General features: G+C 36.9%; 1 protein-coding gene across 4 annotated transcripts in view; it reads left to right on the plus strand.

Annotated features, from left to right (window-relative positions):
- RFX7 (regulatory factor X7) overlaps positions 1 to 21301 on the plus strand; it is a 135515-nt gene extending 114214 nt beyond the window's left edge. For all 4 annotated transcript variants that reach the window (XM_045449653.1, XM_045449652.1, XM_045449654.1 and 1 more), the window contains 5 exons: positions 7726 to 7842; positions 9119 to 9203; positions 9941 to 10148; positions 13154 to 13449; positions 15151 to 21301. In XM_045449653.1, coding sequence (XP_045305609.1) covers positions 7726 to 7842; positions 9119 to 9203; positions 9941 to 10148; positions 13154 to 13449; positions 15151 to 18423 — 3979 coding nt within the window. In that variant the 3' untranslated portion in view covers positions 18424 to 21301. The remainder of the gene's footprint in view (positions 1 to 7725; positions 7843 to 9118; positions 9204 to 9940; positions 10149 to 13153; positions 13450 to 15150) is intronic.
- The last annotated feature ends 697 nt before the right edge of the window (positions 21302 to 21998 follow it).

The raw sequence follows: 21998 nt of genomic DNA on the forward strand, positions 1-21998 counted from the left end.
GCACCATAACTTTTAAGACTTAAACTTGAGAGATGAGCTCCCAAAGTATCTAAGTTTGAAAAGCAACAGGGCTTGTGTCTCAAGATCCCTAAGACTAGTGATCTGCCACACGGCTTTTATTTCTTCAAATAAGAAATAATGGCTGAAAATCTTCCAAATATGAGGAGGAAACATACCCAGATCCATGAAGCCCAGAGAGTTCAAATTAAGATGAACTCAGAGACCCACCCAAGATACATTATAATTAAAATGTTTAAAGACAGAATTTTTAAAGCAGCAAGACAAAAGCAACTTGTTATATACAGGGGAACCCCCTAAGACTATCATCAGATTCATCAGCAGAAAATTTGCAGGCCAGAAGAGAGTGGCAGGATATATTCAATGTGCTGATAGAAAAAAATTTCCAACCAAGAATACTCTACCTGGCAAAGTTATCTTTGAGACTTGAAGGAAAGATAAAGAAAGAGATTTCCAGAGAAATAAAAGCTAAAGGATTTTATCACCACTAAATTGGCCTTACAAGAAATATTAAAGGGACTTCTTTAAGCTGAAAAAACACAAACTAATAACAAGAAAATGTATGAAAGAGTAACTCTTACTGCAAAAGTAAATATATAGTAAAAAGGTAGTAATCACTAGTGAAGTTTCAAAGACAAAAGTAAAAATAACTAATTATAATAATTAGGAAAGGATGTATATAAGACAGAAAGATGTAACATAAAAATATAAAATGTGGAAGGTGAGCTTTAAAATGCGATCAAGGGGCGCCTGGGTGGCTCAGTTGGTTAAGCGGGCGACTTCGGCTCAGGTCATGATCTCACAGTCCGTGAGTTCGAGCCCTGCGTTGGGCTCTGTGCTGACCACTCAGAGCCTGGAGCCTGTTTCAGATTCTGTGTCTCCCTCTCTCTCTCTGACCCTCCCCTGTTCATGCTCTGTCTCTCTCTGTCTCAAAAATAAATAAACGTTAAAAAAAATAAAATTGAAAAAAAAATGCAATCAAACTTGAGTTATAAACTTAGACTATTGTAGCTATAAGTTGTTATATATAAGCCTTCTGGTAACCACAAAGCAAAAACCTATACTAAATGCTCGTATGATAAAGAGAAAGCAGTATAAGCATACCACTAAAGAAAGCCATAAAACCACAAAGAGAGTGAGGGAAGAAGAAAAGAACAGAGAAGAACTACAAAAACAGCCAGAAAACAATCAACAAGATGACAGTTAAGTACATACCTATCAATAATTTATTTCAGGGATACAAGAGTGGTTTACTGTCTTCAATCAACAGGTGATAGGCCACATTAATAAATTGAAAGATAATCCTATGATTAACTCAGTAAATGCAGAATAAGCATTTGACAGAATTCAATATCCATGATAAAAACCCTCAACAAAGTGGGTTGAGGGAATATACCTCAACGTAATAAAGGCCATATATGACAAGTCCACACCTAACATCACACTCAACAGTAACTGCTGGAAGCTTTTCCTGTAAGATCAGGAACAAGATGTGGATGCCTACTCTCACTACTTTTCAACATAGTATCGAAAGTCATAGAGCAATTAGGCAAGAAAAAGAAATTTAAAACATCCAATTTGGAAAAGACATTTGCAGATGATGTGTTACTATATATCAAAAACCCTAAAGACTGGGTCAGCGAGCGGTTAGAGCTAATAATGAATTCAGTAATGTTGCAGGTTACAAAATCAATAAACAAAAATCTGTTGTGTCTCTAGACACTAATAATGAACTATCAGAAAGAAGAAAACAATCCTATTCATAATTGCATCAGAAAGAGTAAATTCCTGGGAATAAATTTTGCTAAAGTGATAAAAGACCTGTGTACCCTCAACTACAAAACATAAGGAAAAAATTGAAGACACAAATGAAAAGATATTCCATGCTCATGGATTGGAAGAAATAATATTGTTAAAATGTCTGTACTACCCAAAGCAATCTACATATTCAATGCAATCCCTATTAAATTTTCAATGGCATTTTTCACAGAAATAGAACAAAGAATCCTAAAATTTGTATGGAACTACAAAAGGCCCCAAATAGCCAAAATCATCTTGAGATGGAAGAACAAAGCTGAAGACATCACACTCCCTGATTTCAAACTCTGTTAACAAAGTAACAAGTAATCAAGACACTATGGTACTGGCATAAAACAGAAAAATGGATCCATGGAACAGAGTAGAGAGCTCAGAAATAAACCCATACATATATGGTCAATTAATTTATGACAGAGGAAGCCCAAAAATATACAATGGCATAAGGACAGTCTCTTCAATAAATGGTGTTGGGAAAACTGGACAGCCACATGTCAAAGCATGGAAACTGGACTCCTATCTTAGACCATACCCAAAAGCCAACTCAAAGTAATTAGAGACTTGAACATAAGACCTGAAACCGTGAAACTTCTAGAAGAAAATATAGGTCTTGGCTTTGATCTTTTTTTTTTTTAATCTGGCACCTTAAGTAAAAGCAATAAAAGGAAAAATATACAAATGAGACTACATCAAACTAAAAGTCTCCTTCACAACAAAGGAAACTCAACAAAATACAAGAGCAACCTACTGAATATGAGAAAATATTTATAAACTATCTATCATAAGGGGAAAATATGCAAAATTTAGAATTCATACAACCCAATAACAAAAGGCAAACTGATTAAAAACTGGGTAGAAGATCTAAACAGACATTTTTCCAAAGAAGACTACAGGTGGCCAACAGTTATATGAAAAGTTGCTCAATATCATTAATCATTTGGGAAATGCAAATTAAAACCATAATGAAGTATCACCTCACACCTGTAAGAATTGCTGTTCTCAAAAGGACAAGAAATAGCAAGTGTTGGCGAGGTAGTAAGAAAAGAGAATTCTTAGTGCACTGTTGGTGGGAATGTAAATTGGTGCAGCCACTATGGAAAATAATATGGAGATTCCTCAAAATGTTAAAAATAGAACTGCCGTATGATCTAGCAGTTCTAGGTACTTATCCAAAAATGAAAACACTAATTCAAAAGGATATCTGCTCCCCCATATTCATCACAACACTATTTACAATAGCCAAGATATGAAAACAACCTAAGTGTCCTTTGATGGATGAATGGATGAAGAGATTGTGGTACATACACACACAAGAATATTATTCACTAGAGAAACAAGTGAAATCTTGCCAGTTCAGGCAATATGGATGGAGCTTGCGGGCATTATGCTAAGTGAAGATAGAGAAAGACAAATACCGTATCATCTCTCTTATATGTGGAATCTTAAAAATTTAAAAATAAAAGAAAGTTGGTAGATACAGAGAACTAACTAGTGATTGCCAAAGGCAGGGAGGGGTTCAGGAGGGTGGGAAAAATGGGTGAAGGGGATCAAAAGGTTTTTTAAAAAAAGAATGAATCAAGGGGCACCTGGGTGGCTCAGTTGGTTTAGCATCCAACTTTGGCTCAGGTCACGATCCCATGGTTTGTGACTTCGAGACCTACATCAGCCTCTATACTGACATCTGAGAGCCTGGAGCCTGCTGCAGATTCTGTGTCTCCCTCTGTCTCTGCCCCTCCCCTGCTTGCGCATGCTCTCTCTCTATCAAAAATAAACATTAAAAAAAATTAAAAATAAAAAAGTGTGGATCTTGAAATCATTCATGAAGACACTAACATGCCACGAATTGTAGCTCACAGCTGAGAATGTGCCAGTCAGAATTTTTGCTACACAAAGTAAATCTGTCTTCTTAGAAGTAAAGTAGTTATGGGACGCCTGGGTGGCGCAGTCGGTTAAGCGTCCGACTTCAGCCAGGTCATGATCTCGCGGTCCGTGAGTTCGAGCCCCGCGTCGGGCTCTGGGCTGATGGCTCAGAGCCTGGAGCCTGTTTCCGATTCTGTGTCTCCCTCTCTCTCTGCCCCTCCCCCGTTCATGCTCTGTCTCTCTCTGTCCCAAAAATAAATACACATTGAAAAAAAAAAATTAAAAAAAAAAAAAAAAAAGAAAAAAAAAAAGAAGTAAAGTAGTTATGCTCTATAACATTTTCTTTTTTTTTTTTTTTTTTTACTTTTTTTAATGTTTTTATTTATTTTTGAGACAGAAAGAGAGAGAGACAGAGCATGAGCAGGGGACGGGGAGAGAGAGAGGGAGACACAGAATCCGAAGCAGGCTCCAGGCTCTAAGCTGTCAGCACAGAGCCCGATGCGGGGCTCGAACTCACAGACCGTGAGATCATGACCTGAGCCGAAGTCGGACACTCAACCGACTGAGCCACCCAGGCGCCCCTCTATAACATTTTCTATACATCTAATGCTGTCTTCCTTGATTTTCTACCTGGTAGTGTATCACACTTTTCTTTTTTTTTGCGTCACACTTTTTATAGGTAGTAATGTGCTATTGCAGTGAGACAGCTTAAGTGCATTTTAGAGACTAGACTCCTGTATCACCATCCTTATCAACTGACATTTATTGAATTCTGGCACTATAAATAATGTATATATATTTTACATGTGGTGAGATATGTGTACATGTTTTCATATAAATTATGCTAAGGCCATTTTCTTTTACATCTATAAGAAAACAGGAGTTCCTGTATAATATAATGGTTTTGAAACTTCATGTCTTACAAGACGATAAAAACAACTCTGCTGGGGTGAAAAAATACCTGCCTCAAGGTCACTGAGAGAATTAAATAATGTAATGCATACAAATCACTCAAAAATGTCCAGGTATGTTAAGGTATCCTAAGGCTGTATTTTTGCCACTAGTATTTTTGACTAGTTTATATTTTTGTACCTTTAAGCATTGTGTAACTTACATAGTTAATTTATAAATGATATGAATAAACATTGAAGATTGACTTGCTACCAAGGATTTTGAGTGATGTGTTGATGATTATGCTGAATGTTAGGATTAATTTCAAAGATTGAAAAGCATATTTTTAAAAAAAAAGAGTGAGACCAAAAACAAACCCCCTCCCAAAAATCTCATTTTAAGAATTGCATTACGGTATTAGTTATCCTGTGAACAGAACATTGTTCCTTCCCACTGTTTTAAGTGTTGGGTAAATATAATCTGACACTGAGTTAGATATTAACTGACACCATATCTTGCCTGATCAACCTGCAGTTAAAATTATGAACCAGGAAAACCAGATGGAAACTAACCAAAATCTCCACATGGGCTGGAATAACCTATAGCTGGTTTCAAAATTATGAATAGGTAACCTAAAAATATTTACTCAGATTAAAGTGAAATCATTGAATATGTCTTCCCAATGGAGAATGGGCTCTAATAATGAAATTCTTTTTCTTTGAAAATTAGAACCACTTAAAATTGAATAGGCCACCTCTATCAGGGGAAGTGTTCACACTGTCATACTGATGTAACCATCATGTATGAGCATGGTCATTTTCACATCCAGCAGGAAATTAAACCATACAACTTCTGAATGTATTGCCAGTTCTGAGATTTCATAAAATTAAATAAATCTATGACCTATTTCAAGTATGGTTGCTTTTAATTTGGGGCTCTCTGTGTTCTCTTTGACATATAAGATGTCAACTGTAGAATTTTTAATCATAAGCAGTTTTATTCTTAACATTATCTACTCTTTGATTCAGGAAGAATAATTTGAGCTGTTTATGTCTACAAGGTACTTATTTATCCACTAAAGAGTATACTAAAGATAAGGTCATTGTAAAAAAAAAAAAAAAATCAATCTTCCTAAAGGGGAATTCCTCTCTTCTAATGGAATAAATAAGAATCAAAAAACATGAAATGGGGTGGTCATATTCCAAAGTTACACTCAGGATTTGACAAGCACATTTTGCATTGATCATCTTGATATTTAACTTTGCCAACCTTTCACACACCCCTTCCACCAAAGCAAAAAATTTTGGTATACTAATATAATGAAAAAAACATGAAAACTTAAGTCCCAGAGGGAGAATAGAGTGGATATATTACATCTCTTATTAGACTCATTGTCCTGCTTTTCTTTATCTGATGTCAGTTCTTTTAGGCATATATATATGCCAATGCTATCACAAGAGCCTAGTGGGCAGTGTTTTCTTTATTGCCTTTTTATGTGTTTCTTTAAGGTTTTTTTGTTTTAAGTATGATGTACTTAATGTCATATTAAGACTTAATGGGACCTCTTAAATCTTCTTAATGCGGACAATACAGTGGTGAACCACATAGATATTGTCACTGCCCTGGTTGCACATATAGCCTAATGGAGGAGAAAAACGATAAGTAAATCAGCTGTTACATAATTATTATAAGTCATGAAAGGAAAGAAACAGAGCACACTCTTAGATAATATGGTGAGGGTGTCACAGGAGAGCGCTGCTTTAGATAAGTGTTGTTAGAGACACTTTTGAAATAACATTTGAGCTGAGACTTGAAGAATAAGAAAAATAATCTTTTCAGGTTATGTCAAATCCCTGAGGTGCAAAAGAACCAACCTCATTTACATTTTCTTTCTGTGCTTATTTAAACCATAAAAATAACTGATTTAACTTGCTACTGGAATGGTTATGATTTGATGCAGTTCATTTAAATTGTCAGCACCCCAAAATAGTCACCTCTTCATTTTGTACCTTAAACCTGACCCCTGAACCACTCAGAGTGTAACATGTAGTCTCAAGTTAAATATAACATATTAAATCTCTCCCAGTTTGGCTTCTTAAATTCAGGTCACTTTAGGAATGTTGCCAGTGTATTCAGCAGTTTACAAGAACTGAAGTCCCAGTTAACATTATACCCTGTTCACAGTCCTTCCAGTTGTTTTCCTTTGTTTCTTCTTCCTAAATCTCTTTTTGGCTCTTAGCTGCATGGCTTCATCAGGAAGCTGCTCTGGTCCATGCTGAAATTAGGGGTGAGGTGGGGAAATTTGATGGGATTACTTTGGAATTCCTCTGACTTCCTCTTTGGTGTTTCTCAGGTAATGGTTCTCTCAGAGGCCAGCAGTTATGAGGAAGACTTTGGTAGCCAGGACAAGATGTGGGCCTTGACCTGCTGCTGAACTGGTAGAGAAGGGATTGGCTTTGTACCTATGACTGGCAGGTCTAGAGAAAAACAGAATACCTGATTCCAGTAGTAGTTAAGACTTGGCTTGTTTCCCTGTTCCCACTTGAAGTTACTGCCTTACAAAGTACTTTTTTCCTGGCAATAATAAAAGTGGTAGGGGTGAAGAGAGAACACTGGACCTTGGAATTTCTCTGTGCCTTCATTTTTTTTCCCCTTATCAGTAAAATGAGAGTGTTGGTATAGATGATCCCTAAAGTCCCTTTTAGGTCTAATATATCATGTTTCTCTTTTAAGCCATATAGTTTTGTTTCTGATGTCTGACTTACATAATGTGTATATTGGGAATTATCTCCCTATATATTAACTTGATACATATGTGGAAATGTCGAGTCCTACTGGTTGAGCTGGATATGCTCATTTCAGAGTGCAGGGTTGGATTGTAATTGGAAAGCTTTGTACCACCAGTATCTCTTACTACAAGTTTTTTGTATGCTGTTGAAAGCAGTGGTATTGTATACCCTGAGGATGAAACAAGCTAACTAAACCTGAGTTAGCCTCCAAAGAACAATCAATGAAAATTGTGGTGAATGACTTGAAGATGTGGTTTTTTATTTTGTCAGAGTAGTCAAATTGTATTGAAATAGCACTGTCCTATGTATTCTGATTTTTTTTGCTCTAAATTGGTACCTCCTTCTTTTGCAGGAGCTATTGCGACAATCTTGGTTACCATCCATTAAGTGCTGCTGATTTTGGAAAGATCATGAAAAATGTCTTTCCAAACATGAAGGCACGTCGCCTGGGCACAAGAGGCAAATCTAAATATCCTTTACCAGAATGGTTTTTTTAGTGATCTCTTTAGTAATCACTTATTACAGAACATCTGCTGTTGTAGTTCAACTAGCAACTATATTTAGAAATAAATTTAAGTCAACAGATACAAACAACTCTAAAGCTCTTAGTAGAATAATTGCAAACATTATTTTCCTGGCTATATATCAGACTGCCAGAGAAATAACAAATAGTGGTTTTAGGATTTTGATAGATTTCACCTTGTTCTGTCATTCTCGTGTGTTCTTACTGGTCTGATCTCCTTTTCTTCAGTAATAAGAATTAACTGAGACATGCCAGAGTGCAGCAGTAGTAAGTCATATCAATAAAAGTGGAGAAAGATGTTAGCTGTCTTCTTCCTGTAATTTTGAAACGTAGGGATCTTCTTGGCAGAATGTACAACATTCAAGAAAAATTCTTGTGGAATTTGTACTGGAAGATTATAGTCTCTTTAAAGTATTTTTCAGCCAACCATTTAAAGCCATATTAAAATTAAAGCCAGAGCATACAAGATGTCCCTCTTGTGACAGAGAAATGCTTAGTAGCAAACAGAAGGAAATGAAGATTAAGAACTTATTAAAGTCTTTCCTTCTCTTGGAAGAAGATTGTAAAATAGAGGGTCTCTGTATTCGAAAAACATTATTTCTCATTACTTAGCCCTTGGTCTTTTTCAAAGCACAGAAGCTCACTCACTCCTGTGGAGATGAGAGGAAAGGGGAGGGAAGGGGCACTGCTCCAGGCGTTCTCTAGCCACTTGTTGCATGACCCATCATTGTTCCCTGTGTACAAACAAAAATGTCTTGATGGGTCTTTGGCATGTTACAGGTGATAATCCTGTGTGTTTCAGTGGAAAAAGAACTGAAAAGGTTAAAGCCCTTGTGACACTCTTTAAGAGTTGTTTTTGTCCCAGTGCCCTGGGCTAAAGTTTCCCTCTGGTGTGCCAGGTTTCCATCTGGATATTCCTTTCCTTCTGACCTGTTTGTTGCTGGTGGTTGGCACAGCCTATTAGGAACATTTATTCATAAAATTTATAACAGATGAAAATCATTTTGTTTCATTTAAGACAGTAACATTCTGCAGACTATTTCAGTTTGAAAAGAGTGAAAGTGTCCTGAGTTTATAATATTATGGTTGCTCTTACCGAAGAACTCTGAAAGTAGTTGTTATCTCATGTTGATTGTATTCTTATGTATGGCTACTTCTCAAATGCTAATTATATAAGCAGTTCATTTAATTTAGAATGCTTTAGACCTTAACTGTTTATTACATATTGCTACAGTGGACTAAGGAAAAAAGCCTTTGTTCACATGCCAACACTGCCCAATCTTGATTTTCACAAAACTGGAGATGGGGTAAGAATTCTGCCTTTTCTTTTTACTAAGTAGAGTCATGCCTTATTTTCAGCATTGAAAAGCATACTGCATAGTCTCCTTTTGATAAAACCAGGGACCAGGAACTATGCCTTTTACAAAATATGTAAGACAAAAAATTTAACAGTGGCTGAAAAATGTTAAAATATCTGACTGTGACAACATGGCTCATGAAATCAGGGGTAACAAAAATCTAAACTGGTTTCTAGATACATCCATGACATATATTGACAATAGGTATATTGTCAAGAGGAGAGATTAAGGTGTGGGATAATATATATATATATATAGTATGAATGTCTTTTTTTTTCCTTTTTGATTTACTTATATATTTATCTAATACCACCTTGGTGTACAAAAGACTTGGGGTGGCCAAAAGTATAAAGAAGACAAAATATATAGCTAGTGGCATAGTTTGTTTTATTGATGTCAGAAGAGGCTTTTAGAAAGATTCACAATATCTCTTAGCCTTCATATATGTTTAACAACCATTTAAATGTTGTATTCATAGTGCTGCTGGTAACTGTGCCCTGGTGGGGATAGAGATAGGCCTCTTCTTTGCAAGGCTCTTACATGCCTGCCAGCAGGGCATTTTATATGACTTTGACCCGACAGATATAGATTGCGTCTTCTAATTAAGAATACATGTCTTCGATGTGCTTCAGTTTAATTTCTCTGAGTTTTCTTTTATATTAACTTTTCCTTTTTCCTTCATTTAGTTGGAAGGAGCTGAACCTTCTGGGCAGCTTCAAAATATTGATGAGGAAGTTATCTCTTCTGCTTGCCGTCTTGTGTGTGAATGGGCCCAGAAAGTGTTAAGCCAGCCATTTGACACGGTCTTGGAATTAGCCCGCTTCCTTATAAAAAGTCATTATATAGGCACTAAGTCGATGGCAGCTCTAACAGTAATGGCAGCAGCACCACCAGGTACAAAATTACCGTTAATAAGCTAAAACTGACAGATATTACTATATTTTAGAGTTGATAGCAAAAGAAGAGTTTCACCAGAGGACTTCTTTGTGTTTTTAGTGTTTGTATGAGTTTACTGTCACTTAACTTAGCACTAAGTTCAGATGGATTTGTTGAGCCAACAAAAATAGTAGTAATTATAGTCATTTCATTGTAAAGCTTAAAGCTATAGTTTATTTTTCTATAGTACGTTTCCCTGCTGAAACGTGAAACTTTCAAGATTTCCCGGTTGATATTCCATTAATATTTTTATTGCTATTTTAAAATTCAAAGAATATGTACTTTTAAGTATATGTGTGTCTAAATTAATAAATATTAGATAAGATTAAATGTTTTAAATGACTTGCTAGATTCCTTTAGAAACTAATACTTAGGTTATTATAAAATATTATTAAATTTTATAAAATATATAAATTATAAAATGATAGTAGCGTTATTATAAAATAGCAAAAGTGATTTTTTAAAAATATATATTCAAATGAGTATTTTTGTTTAAATAGGGATTTTTTCATTTGACAGTTTTAGGAAGTATTGGAATAAATGACTCTTTCCTAAATTAGTAACAAAGTATCTGTTTTGATGCAATTTTTAAATATCTCATTTCAGTCATACCTTATAAACTTAAGGAAAAGTCTAAGTTGTTATTACTCTAGGAAATTATAATTTCTGCGAAAAATATATTAATGTGAAACTTGTTTTCCAGAGATGATTCTTCTGATTGTTAAGTGTAAACAATTTTAAATCTACAATAGATTCATCCCAGCCAGAATTACAGTTCCTTAAATAACTTCACTTTTTAAAAATTTTAATAGTTTTAACAATTGTCTTCCTTTCAGTTTATGTTTATCAGAAGATTTACATATTTGGGGGAGGGGTGTATAATATGTTTATCAGAAGATTTACATATTTGGGGGAGGGGTGTTCTGTCCTTTCATTTTATTGTCAATTGAGGACTCACTTCAAAATAATCTCTTACCGGAGCTTTGTCATGATTCTCTCTGTCTAGATTGTAAACTGTGACTTAAATCTGTTCGCTTACATATGAGCAGGAGAGTGCTTGGGTAGCCTTACCTAGCTAGGTAGCTTATATATGTTACCTCATTTCTTCCCTCCAGCAGTCCTGGGAGGCACGTGATATTCATTCCCACTTTACAGATCAGGAAACAGGTTTAAGAAGGTTAAGTAATTTTGTCCATTGCCAGATAAGTAGTGGGACCAGGATCTGAATTCTGATTTGTCAGGTCTCACAGCCCAGGTTGGCTACGTTACTATACTGTCTTCTTCGGGCAAAATGAAGTTTTAAAAGATAATGGGCCCTTCAACTTTCCGTGTTCTCTTTCTCCTGCCTCTACTGATACCCAGATAAGTACTTTAATAAGCTGAGGACTTGGTAGGTATCATGGAACATGAAACGTTTCTTCCTTCCTTATTTTCACAAAGTCTGACTGAGAGAAGTGGTGAATGATGGGATGAATGATTTTTTAAAGCAGAAGTGTAAAGAAAGATGTGTTTTTAAGCAAAAATACTGAAAATTTCATGTATAAATATATGTTTCACTTTGTGAAAATAGCTTGGGAAGTTGTTAATTTAGCAATTAATTATATCATTACTCAGAGCATTTTTAGACTCTTAAAATTTTGTTCTCAGCCACTGCCATATTTTTTAATACCTTTGGTATTAATTTGATTTAATTAATTTAATACCTTTGGTAGTGATTAATGTTCAATCGTTTGAAGGTGAATTTGGTTTTTTATAAAAATAGTCTCCATATTAAGAACAGGTTGTGTTACAAATGTCCTTTTTGTAAGTCAGCTGCTTGGAAATCATTCCTGTCCAGAAACCCTGGCAGGAGGGAGACATCTGAGCTTTGAGCCATTGGCAGAGGCTTTTGGGTGCAGGTGCTGAGAAGCCAGAGCTGAGGCTGGGGGCCAAGAGGGAGCAGTACAGTCTGAGATGGATTTGAAGAGGAAAAATTGGCACTAAGGTGATCAAAAGATGAGGGATTTTTGAGGAGTGAGCATGTGGGAAAAAGTTTACAGTCACTTCTTTTTCTCCGACCTGTTCCCCCTCCCCAAATTGTTGATGAAAAGCAGAAACTCGGCTGGGGAAAGGAAAGGCAAGGTGTACCAGCAGGATGGCGTGGTCCTCCCCTTTGCTCTCTGCTGTTTTTACCAACCACAGCTTAGTTTCTAATGATTGTAATGCTACACCCTAAATATGAAAAGAGCTTTTTAAAAAATTAACTGTATCACATCATCAGTCCTTAACTTAAAATTTATCTCTTGCTTGGTTTATCATTCGTCTTTTCTCACTGTTGCTGTTACTACTGCTTTAAAAAGTTTTCTCAGTGACACTTTTTCAAAATATCTTAACCTCAGTTTTATTCAGAAGCTCTGCTTATTTCTCCTATGTCATACTGGAATAATTGTATAGTAACAGTTAAAATAGTCCCTCTTTTTGTAAATTTCTGGTAGAATTAAAGACTTGTTTTCCCTGTACACATTTTTCTAAATATGAACGGTTTCAGCAAATATTTATTGAATACCCCTTGTAGGCTGAATATTTAAATCATGAAAATGCATGAATTTCTAATTAGAGAAGGTGGAAGGAAATTTCTGACATCTGATAAAATGCGAAACCTGCTCCCTTGGCATTTATCTTAGCTTCTGCATATTTATGTCATAGCTACTACTCTTTTCAAAACCTTCATCTTGTTATTGCTGATTTAATTGAAACTGTCACCTCATTTGAACCATATTTTAAGGTGTCAGTGAAAACAGTACTGACAAATGCTTACAAACTGAAAGTGTAACCCTTATGTTTTATTAAGAGATTGTGAGTTAAAATTTGCTGGTTTTGGTTGCTTTGTCCAGTAGATGGCTACATATTCAAAGAAATTGAGTTGTAACTGCCTTCTATAAAACAGAGTATTTATTTTAGCTTTCTTTTCTGTTTATTTTCAGGAATTAAAGGAATTACCCAGCCGTCTGCTTTTATACCTACAGCTGAGAGTAATTCTTTTCAGCCTCAGGTGAAGACTTTGCCTTCTCCTATTGATGCTAAACAGCAATTGCAACGGAAAATTCAGAAGAAGCAGCAAGAACAAAAACTACAGTCCCCTTTGCCAGGAGAATCCTCAGCAAAAAAACCAGAAGGCGCTACAACCAATGGAGTGACTAATCTTTCTAATGGAAATCCTGCAATCCTTTCTCCTCAGCCTATTGGTATCGTTGTGGCAGCTGTCCCTAGTCCCATTCCGGTAATATCATTAAATAAGTGTTTGACCTCACTGGGATGGTGGGAGATCATTTGTTTAATTAAAAGGGGCACATGAGCGGTGCCTAGGTGGCTCAATTGGTTACACATCTGACTGTTGGTTTTGGCTCAGGTCATGATCTCTCAGTTCCTTAGATCAAGCCCCGTGTCAGGCTCCACACTGACAGCGTGAAGCCTGGTTGGGATCTTGGGATTCTCTGTCTTTCCCTCTCTCTCTCCCCCTCCCCTATGCTCTCGCGCTCTCTCTCTCTCTCTCTCTCTCTCTCTCTCTCTCGGTAAAAAAATAAACAAAGAAACTTAAAAAAAATGGTACATAAGAAGGAGGCAATTACAGGTATAGATTCAGTACAAATTGATTTTGTGAGCACAAACATATTCAGCTTCAGTCATTTGTCTTTGAGTCACAGTATACCATGTTGATTACAAAGCAAGGTATATAATGAACATAAGTGAAAATACAGAGATTCAAGACATGCACAGTATGCACACATAACCAGTCAGAGCTTTATGTTAAAGAGGAGTCGTTTTCAGAATTGGTTCATCCCTAGCTAAGCCAAGATGATCAGTTGCAAACTTTTTTTGGTTTTTGGTTTAAACTCTTCTTCTTTTTAACATTCAAATGGAGCAAAGTTGTAATACATATTGATAAGCTTTAATGTAGACTTATGGCTATGGCTTGCTGGACATAGGGCCTTGGACAAGTCTCCCTTAGCTATTCTGAGACCGTTTCCTTATTAACAAATAGAGATTATAGTCTTCTATCTCACATAACTGAGGTTATGATAAAGGGGCTTTTAAAATGAGAGTGCATGGGGTGCCTGGGTGGCTCAGTCGGTTAAGCGTCCAGGTCCAGGTCATGATCTTGCGGTTTGTGAGTTCGAGCCCCATGTCAGGCTCTGTGCTGACAGCTCAGAGCCTGGAGCCTGCTTCGGGTTCTGTGTCTCCCCCTCTCGCTGCCCCTCCCATGCTCATGCTCTGTCTTTCTCTGTCTCTCAGTAATAAATAAACATTAAAAAAAAATTTTTTTAAATGAGAGTGCATCATGCTACAACAAAGTGGTATTTTATGTTATTATTGATGGTATTATTGAGATATTTTATCAAATTTTTCTTATCATCATCATTATCATGTCATTAAAACGTGGTATACCTGGTAAGCATACTCTTGTGCTATTCACTGTAGAGAAAATTTGTGGAGGAAGTTTTATCTGAGACCTTATCCACAGTGATTTAATTACTAATGTCCAAGGTAGATGCATTTACAGGACAGTTCCCCCATGAGTGAGTCGTTTTCTTGGCCCAAAGGTAGATACCTTTATAGTTGCATGTTTCTTCAAGATTTTGTCATCTCTTCCTGTCACCTCCTTAAAAATGATTATTTTGGCAAGTATTCATCACAAATGTGAAGTTTTTAGTCTTGTTTATTGAAAAGTATCTTATTGTTTTTCTTACATATTTTTATTTGATAGCTATATTGCACTGTGTTGCATTTTTTATAATATTTCTGTGTCTGATACTGGTCTAACATCATACATATATAGCACTCTCGTCTAAGAAAGGAACTGTTTTGTTTTTTTTTCTTAGCATTACATTTATTAATGCCTTCATACTATACAGATACGTGAATTGCTGTTTATATCCTAGACTCGTTAAATCTGACTTTTTTGTTTTCCACCTTTTAACAGGTCCAGCGAACCAGGCAATTGGTAACTTCACCAAGCCCAATGAGTTCTTCTGACGGCAAAGTTCTCCCCCTCAATGTACAAGTGGTCACTCAGCACATGCAGTCTGTGAAACAGGCACCAAAGACTCCTCAGAACGTTCCAGCCAGTCCTGGTGGGGATCGTTCTGCCCGGCACCGCTACCCTCAGATCTTACCCAAACCAGCTAACAGCAGTGCACTCACCATTCGCTCCCCGACTACTGTCCTCTTTACTAGCAGTCCCATCAAAACCGCTGTTGTGCCCACTTCACACATGAGTTCTCTAAATGTGGTGAAAATGACAGCAATATCTCTCACACCCAGCAACGGTAGTGCCCCTCTTAAACATTCTGCCTCAGTAAACAGTGCTACAGGAACAACAGAAGAATCAAGGACCATTCCACAGATCAAGAATGGTTCTGTCGTATCACTTCAGTCTCCTGGATCTAGGACCAGCAGCACCGGGGGATCATCTGCTGTGGAAGTCAAAATGGAACCTGAAGCATCATCAGATGAGCATCCTGCACAGTGCCAAGAGAACTCTGATGGGACAAAAGCTCCCAAAACAACACCTAGTGCCCTTTTGGGGCAGAAAAGTAATACAGATGGAGTAGTGCAAAAACCTTCAAATGAAGGTGTCACTGAAGTAAAAGCAACTAAGGTCTGTGACCAGAGGACCAAATGTAAAAGTCGCTGTAATGAAATTCCGCCAGGCACTTCAACAGGCAATAATCAAAGCACTATCACTCTCTCAGTTGCCACTCAGAACTTAACTTTCACCAGCACCAGCTCACCAGCTAATGGTGACTCAATAAATAAAGACCCTAAATTATGCACTAAAAGTCCAAGAAAGCGACTGTCTTCTGCATTGCAAGAGTCCCAGGTGCCTCCCATAAAGAAACCAATTGTGGAACAGCTTTCTACAGTTATCATAGAAGGTCAGAAACCAGGCAGTGTTGAGAAGGACCAAAAGGTTCCACATTCAGGGAAAATAGAAAGTTCAACAGCCGGTGCTCAGATTCCTAGCAAGGTATCAATAAATGTCAATTCACACATAGTGGCAAATCGACCCTTGAATTCTGCTCTCATTGCTAGTGATTCAGCTTCCGAACAGCAAACACCATCATCATCTCCAGATATCAAAGTAAAACTTGAAGGGAATGTCTTTCTTTTGGACAGTGATTCAAAACCAGATGGCAGCTTTAATTCAAACGAATGGCAACAGGTCAGTAAGGATTCTGAGTTTATATCTGCCGGCTGTGAACAACAACAAGATATCAGTGTTATGACAATTCCTGAGCACTCTGATATCAATGACTTAGAGAAATCTGTTTGGGAATTAGAAGGAATGCCACAGGATACATACACCCAGCAGCTGCATAGCCAGATACAAGAATCTTCTTTGAATCAAATACAAGCACAGTCTTCAGATCAGTTACCTCTACAGTCTGAACTGAAAGAGTTTGAGCCTTCTGTTTCCCAGACAAATGAAAGCTACTTTCCTTTTGATGATGAGCTTACACAAGATAGTATTGTGGAAGAGCTGGTGCTTATGGAGCAGCAGATATCAATGAACAATTCTCATTCTTATGGTAACTGTTTGGGAATGGCCCTTCAGAGTCAGTCAGTAACTCCAGGAGCTCCAATGTCATCTCATGCCTCCAGTACCCACTTCTACCATCCAATCCATAGCAATGGCACTCCGATCCACACACCCACACCCACTCCTACTCCAACGCCCACCCCAACCCCAACCCCAACTCCAACATCTGAAATGATTGCTGGGTCTCAGAGTCTGTCCCGGGAGAGCCCTTGTTCCAGGCTAGCCCAGACCACACCTGTGGATAGTGCTTTAGGAAGTAGCCGACACACACCCATTGGTACTCCACATTCTAACTGCAGCAGTAGTGTCCCTCCCAGCCCTGTTGAATGCAGGAATCCATTTGCATTTACCCCAATAAGCTCCAGTATGGCGTATCATGATGCCAGCATTATCTCAAGTAGTCCTGTGAAACCAATGCAAAGACCCATGGCCACACACCCTGACAAAACCAAGCTTGAATGGATGAATAATGGGTATAGTGGGGTTAGTAATTCGTCTGTTTCTGGCCATGGTATTCTCCCAAGCTATCAGGAACTAGTGGAAGACCGTTTCAGGAAACCTCATGCTTTTGCTGTGCCTGGACAGTCTTACCAGTCTCAATCCAGACATCATGACACTCATTTTGGTCGTTTGACTCCTGTCTCTCCTGTGCAGCATCAAGGTGCCACTGTAAGTAACACCAACAAACAGGAGGGTTTTGCAGTCCCTGCCCCTCTTGATAATAAGGGAACTAATTCATCTGCCAGCAGCAACTTCAGGTGCCGGAGTGTGAGCCCTGCTGTTCATCGCCAACGTAATCTTAGTGGAAGCACCCTGTATCCAGTATCTAATATCCCCCGATCTAATGTGACCCCCTTTGGAAGTCCAGTAACCCCAGAAGTTCACGTTTTCACAAATGTTCACACAGATGCATGTGCCAACAACATAGCTCAAAGAAGTCAATCAGTTCCATTGACGGTCATGATGCAGACAGCCTTCCCGAATGCTCTTCAGAAGCAAACAAACAGTAAAAAAATAACCAGTGTTTTGTTGAGTAAACTTGATTCTGACAATGATGATGCAGTAAGAGGTTTGGGCATGAACAACCTGCCCTCCAATTACACAGCCCGGATGAATCTCACTCAGATTTTGGAAACTTCCACTGTTTTTCCTAGTGCCAATCCACAGAATATGATCGATTCCAGCACTTCTGTTTATGAATTCCAAACACCATCTTACCTCACTAAAAGTAATAGCACCGATCAGATCAGTTTTTCTCCTGAAGATAATCAAGCACAATCAGAAATCGGAGAGCAACAATTAGATTTCAATAGCACTGTTAAAGACCTGTTGAGTGGAGACAGCTTGCAATCCAACCAGCAGCTGGTAGGTCAGGTAGCATCTGATCTCACTAATACTGCGTCTGATTTCTCTAGTGATATCAGGTTGTCTTCTGAGCTCTCAGGCAGCATCAATGATTTGAACACTTTAGACCCAAATCTACTGTTTGATCCAGGGCGTCAGCAGGGACAAGATGATGAAGCTACACTGGAAGAATTAAAGAATGACCCATTATTTCAACAAATTTGCAGTGAATCCATGAGCTCTATGACTTCATCAGGTTTTGAGTGGATAGAAAGCAAGGACCATCCTACTGTTGAAATGTTGGGTTAAATAGTGTTTTATAATATGTAGCACACTGTATCTAAAGACATATGTATTGTATTTGTCTTAATGGAAGTGCCTCCCGCAGCAGAAACACTTAACTATTAATTGTGACATTTTAAAAGAGTTTGCTGCAGAAGTGGTTTCTTCTTCAGTAGGAAATGGTTAGACTTGCCTCAGTTCTTAACAAGTTTCTGAAGACAGTAGGCTGTAGGAGAACAAATATTAGGTTTTAAATTTTATAATGTCGCCCCATGTAATCACATTGTTGGCTAGTAAGCAATTGACTAACCAGCTTTTACAAGAGCAGTCTAGATCTTTATTTTGTGTGAGTTTATTTTAATTCATCAGTTGATCTGCACAGAATGTAGAGGAAACCATTGATTTTAGGTATAGGCTATTTTTTTGTTGTTGTTGGCATTATCTTTTAGATATGAAATCATAGCTAAGGTAAATTGTAGAGAAGAAGGTCTTCCTTGAAACAGGGATAATATTCAGGTTATTATCGGTATTTAGGCTTGAAGCATAGAGCTACTGTAGAATGAACAAAATCTCCGTAGGGCTTTCTGGGACTTCAGTACCATTTGCACCTGCATTTTGAAGGGCTTAAATAGGAGAAAATAATGGAAAATTAAATGTTAATTTAAGGAAAGCAAAAGCTGCACTAAAATTTTTAAGAGGAAAAACTAGTAGCCATTTATATTTGTAACTTTGCATTAGTCTTATTTTAAAATTTAATTTCAGTATGGAGCCAGCACACACACAGAGACCTACATACACGTGTGAGTGCATACGCACACACGAGAACTCCAAACATTGTAGAATCTATTACTAGGATAAATACAAGCGTGTTAGAAAAACATTTTATGTTTTATTGTTTGGAAATTGAGATAGGGGAATTTAGAAAGAATAAAAGCATTTTCTTACTTCTATCACAACGGCTACCTGCACATATTAAAATTCTACTTAAGATTTAATTTGAAGTTTTTTAATTATAATATTCTTAAGTCCTCAATTTAGTGACTGACTCCTTCACTCCTGAATATAGTAATACACGTTGATCATGGGATCCAAATAAACAGGAAGGAGATGACATAAAAAACAAACAAACAAACAAGCAAACATTTCGCCACCTAAGGTCTGAAGCCACAAATCTTTATGTCTCTGCTAAAGGGGACATCAATAGTACTTGAAGAAGAGGAGCATTTTATTACATGCTTAATTTATTTATTGTGATAACCACAATTGCAAAAGAAGCACTCAGGATTTGTTTTAAAATGTTTCTCTGTTTGGCTCCCATTTTGTTTTATGAGTAATTATTTATGAATTTCTTGTTGACACAAATCTGCTCACTAGTCCGCTCCGTTTGAGTGAATTTAGGATTTCTTTCAAATAGATTTCAAAATTGCCATTAAGTTTTTAAAGCTAACATTAAACCATTGCTATGCTACTTTGAGCCTAGCTAAGCTTTCCTTTACCTTAATTAGCAAGCCAATAAGAAGACTACAATCAATGAATATTTAACAAATGTGATGAAGGGTTTAATTTAATAAGGTTTCATTGCTCAATAAATTTGCAAGGTAGGGTATTAACATATTTTGATAAATAAACGGTGCTAGGGTTGGCTCAGAGGTTTATATACTGATATGTCCTAGTTATTGGCGTTTGTGTGTGTTTGCTGTTATTTGATTTAATGATCTGTTAGGTATTTTTTCTTGATGCTAATTATTTCTTCACTGTACATTGAGACACAGCACTACTGCACACCAAAGTATGCAATACCCAAAGGAAACTGTGTGATTTCTTTTAACAAATGATGGGAGCCTTTCTAGATGAGATACTCTGAAAAGGAGATTTTGAGGCCATTCTAATCCCTTGTTTACATTATTAGCTTCCTACTAATATAAAAATAATGGAAATCTTTTTTTATAAAAATATAAAGACTGGAGGATTTTTAACCCTCTGTACAGTATTGCAGCAAACACTTTAAATTTGGCTGAATTCGTCCAGCAAACTTTCTGGGGTTCATATATTGCACTAAATTTGTTGAACCTGTGGTAGGCACATCTCTTAGGATAAATGCAACCAATACAGTCCACAGATTAAACTTTTTAAATGTGTTTCATTATGAAAAGACAAAATGTCATCAAAGTGACAGATAAAATTGTCTTATGTAGCAATGTGCATTGATCTCAATGAGATATTTCTATTTCTTATTCTCTTACATGAGAATATTACAGCAGGAAGAATTAAGTTTAGTTTGCTTCACCATGTTAATACATGATCACAAAATGTGCATGAGTGTTATTGACTTATCTTGTACAGTACTAGGTATTCCTGTAACCACTTTTTTTTTTTCTTGGCTGTATTGAAACTGGTTCAGTGTTAACCAGGCAAGCATAGTTATTCACGAGTTATTTACTTTTTTATGTTGACTAATTCTGCTTAGTTATTGTTGAATATGTTCTTTTCTCAGATTATTTTCATTGTTTTCATGTTTAAAACATTTTTCATACTGTTTATCATGATAAGACTTCATGAAGTAAATAATTTTGCATATAATTGCAATAAGCACTGACTTTTGAACTGAAAAGAAGGAAAGTGTTTTTTTTTTTTTTTTGTGCAGTGCATCTGAGGTTCATATAATAGTCTTGTACTATAATGTGCTTTACTACACCATAAATGACAAAAAACAAGCCCTGTTTCATGTTTTCATTTAGTGCAAAAAGTCAGATTTCCCCAGTGTTTTGTTGTCTGTTGTACCTGCTGAAACTCCAGTAGTTGAATATTGCAGTAGCATTTCAGTTCTCTTTTTTTATTGAAAGTGCTCAAAAATTGTTTTTTAAATGTTTTCAAAAACAATTAAAAACATTTTATATTAAACTGACTGGGTCTTAAGGTGATTTGTGGGATCCATCTTACATAGGCAGTGTGCCGTTTTCAAACAGACCTGATGCCATTCTTCCTTAGATCTCATGAAATTCATAGAAATGGATAAAAATCAGCACAAGGCTGAACAGGGCTGCTAATCTTCTCTCTGTTATTAATCCAACAGGATACACAGGTCTCATTTTATTCATCAGAATTCTGCTATTCACTTAGGATTTATTACTGATGAGTGGTAAATGGCACGGAGCTTTATGTTATCCCCAAACATCTTTGCTTTTGCTGGTTCACATAATGTTTGCTTTAAAGTGCTAGTCTGTGGAGTACCTAGGTATGTATATTTTTGAAGCTTTGAATAGAAGTATAGTAGGAAAAAAGTGGAGAAAATTCTAAAGCACAAGTGTGCCCAAAGCAGCATCGACATTTTGGTGAGCCAGAAATACAAAACACACTGAACTTGTAAACTGGAACCTGAGCTGTAGGTATGGAATCAGAAAGAAGCATACAGAAATTTCAACTCAAAAAAGGAAGAAGAAGAAAGACATTTCAACTCCTAACTCCTACAGAGTAATGAAACCAGGGTCTGAGATGGAGTTTCCACACTCTTTTGAAATAACTGCATCAACAACCAGTGCCTGTGGCTATATAACTTATATTGTAGCTGGGACCTGAGCCAAACAGGCTGTTCATCCGTGTGA

The sequence above is a fragment of the Leopardus geoffroyi genome, chromosome B3, assembly GCF_018350155.1.
Source record: "Leopardus geoffroyi isolate Oge1 chromosome B3, O.geoffroyi_Oge1_pat1.0, whole genome shotgun sequence".
In the NCBI taxonomy this organism is placed as follows: Eukaryota; Metazoa; Chordata; class Mammalia; order Carnivora; family Felidae; genus Leopardus; species Leopardus geoffroyi.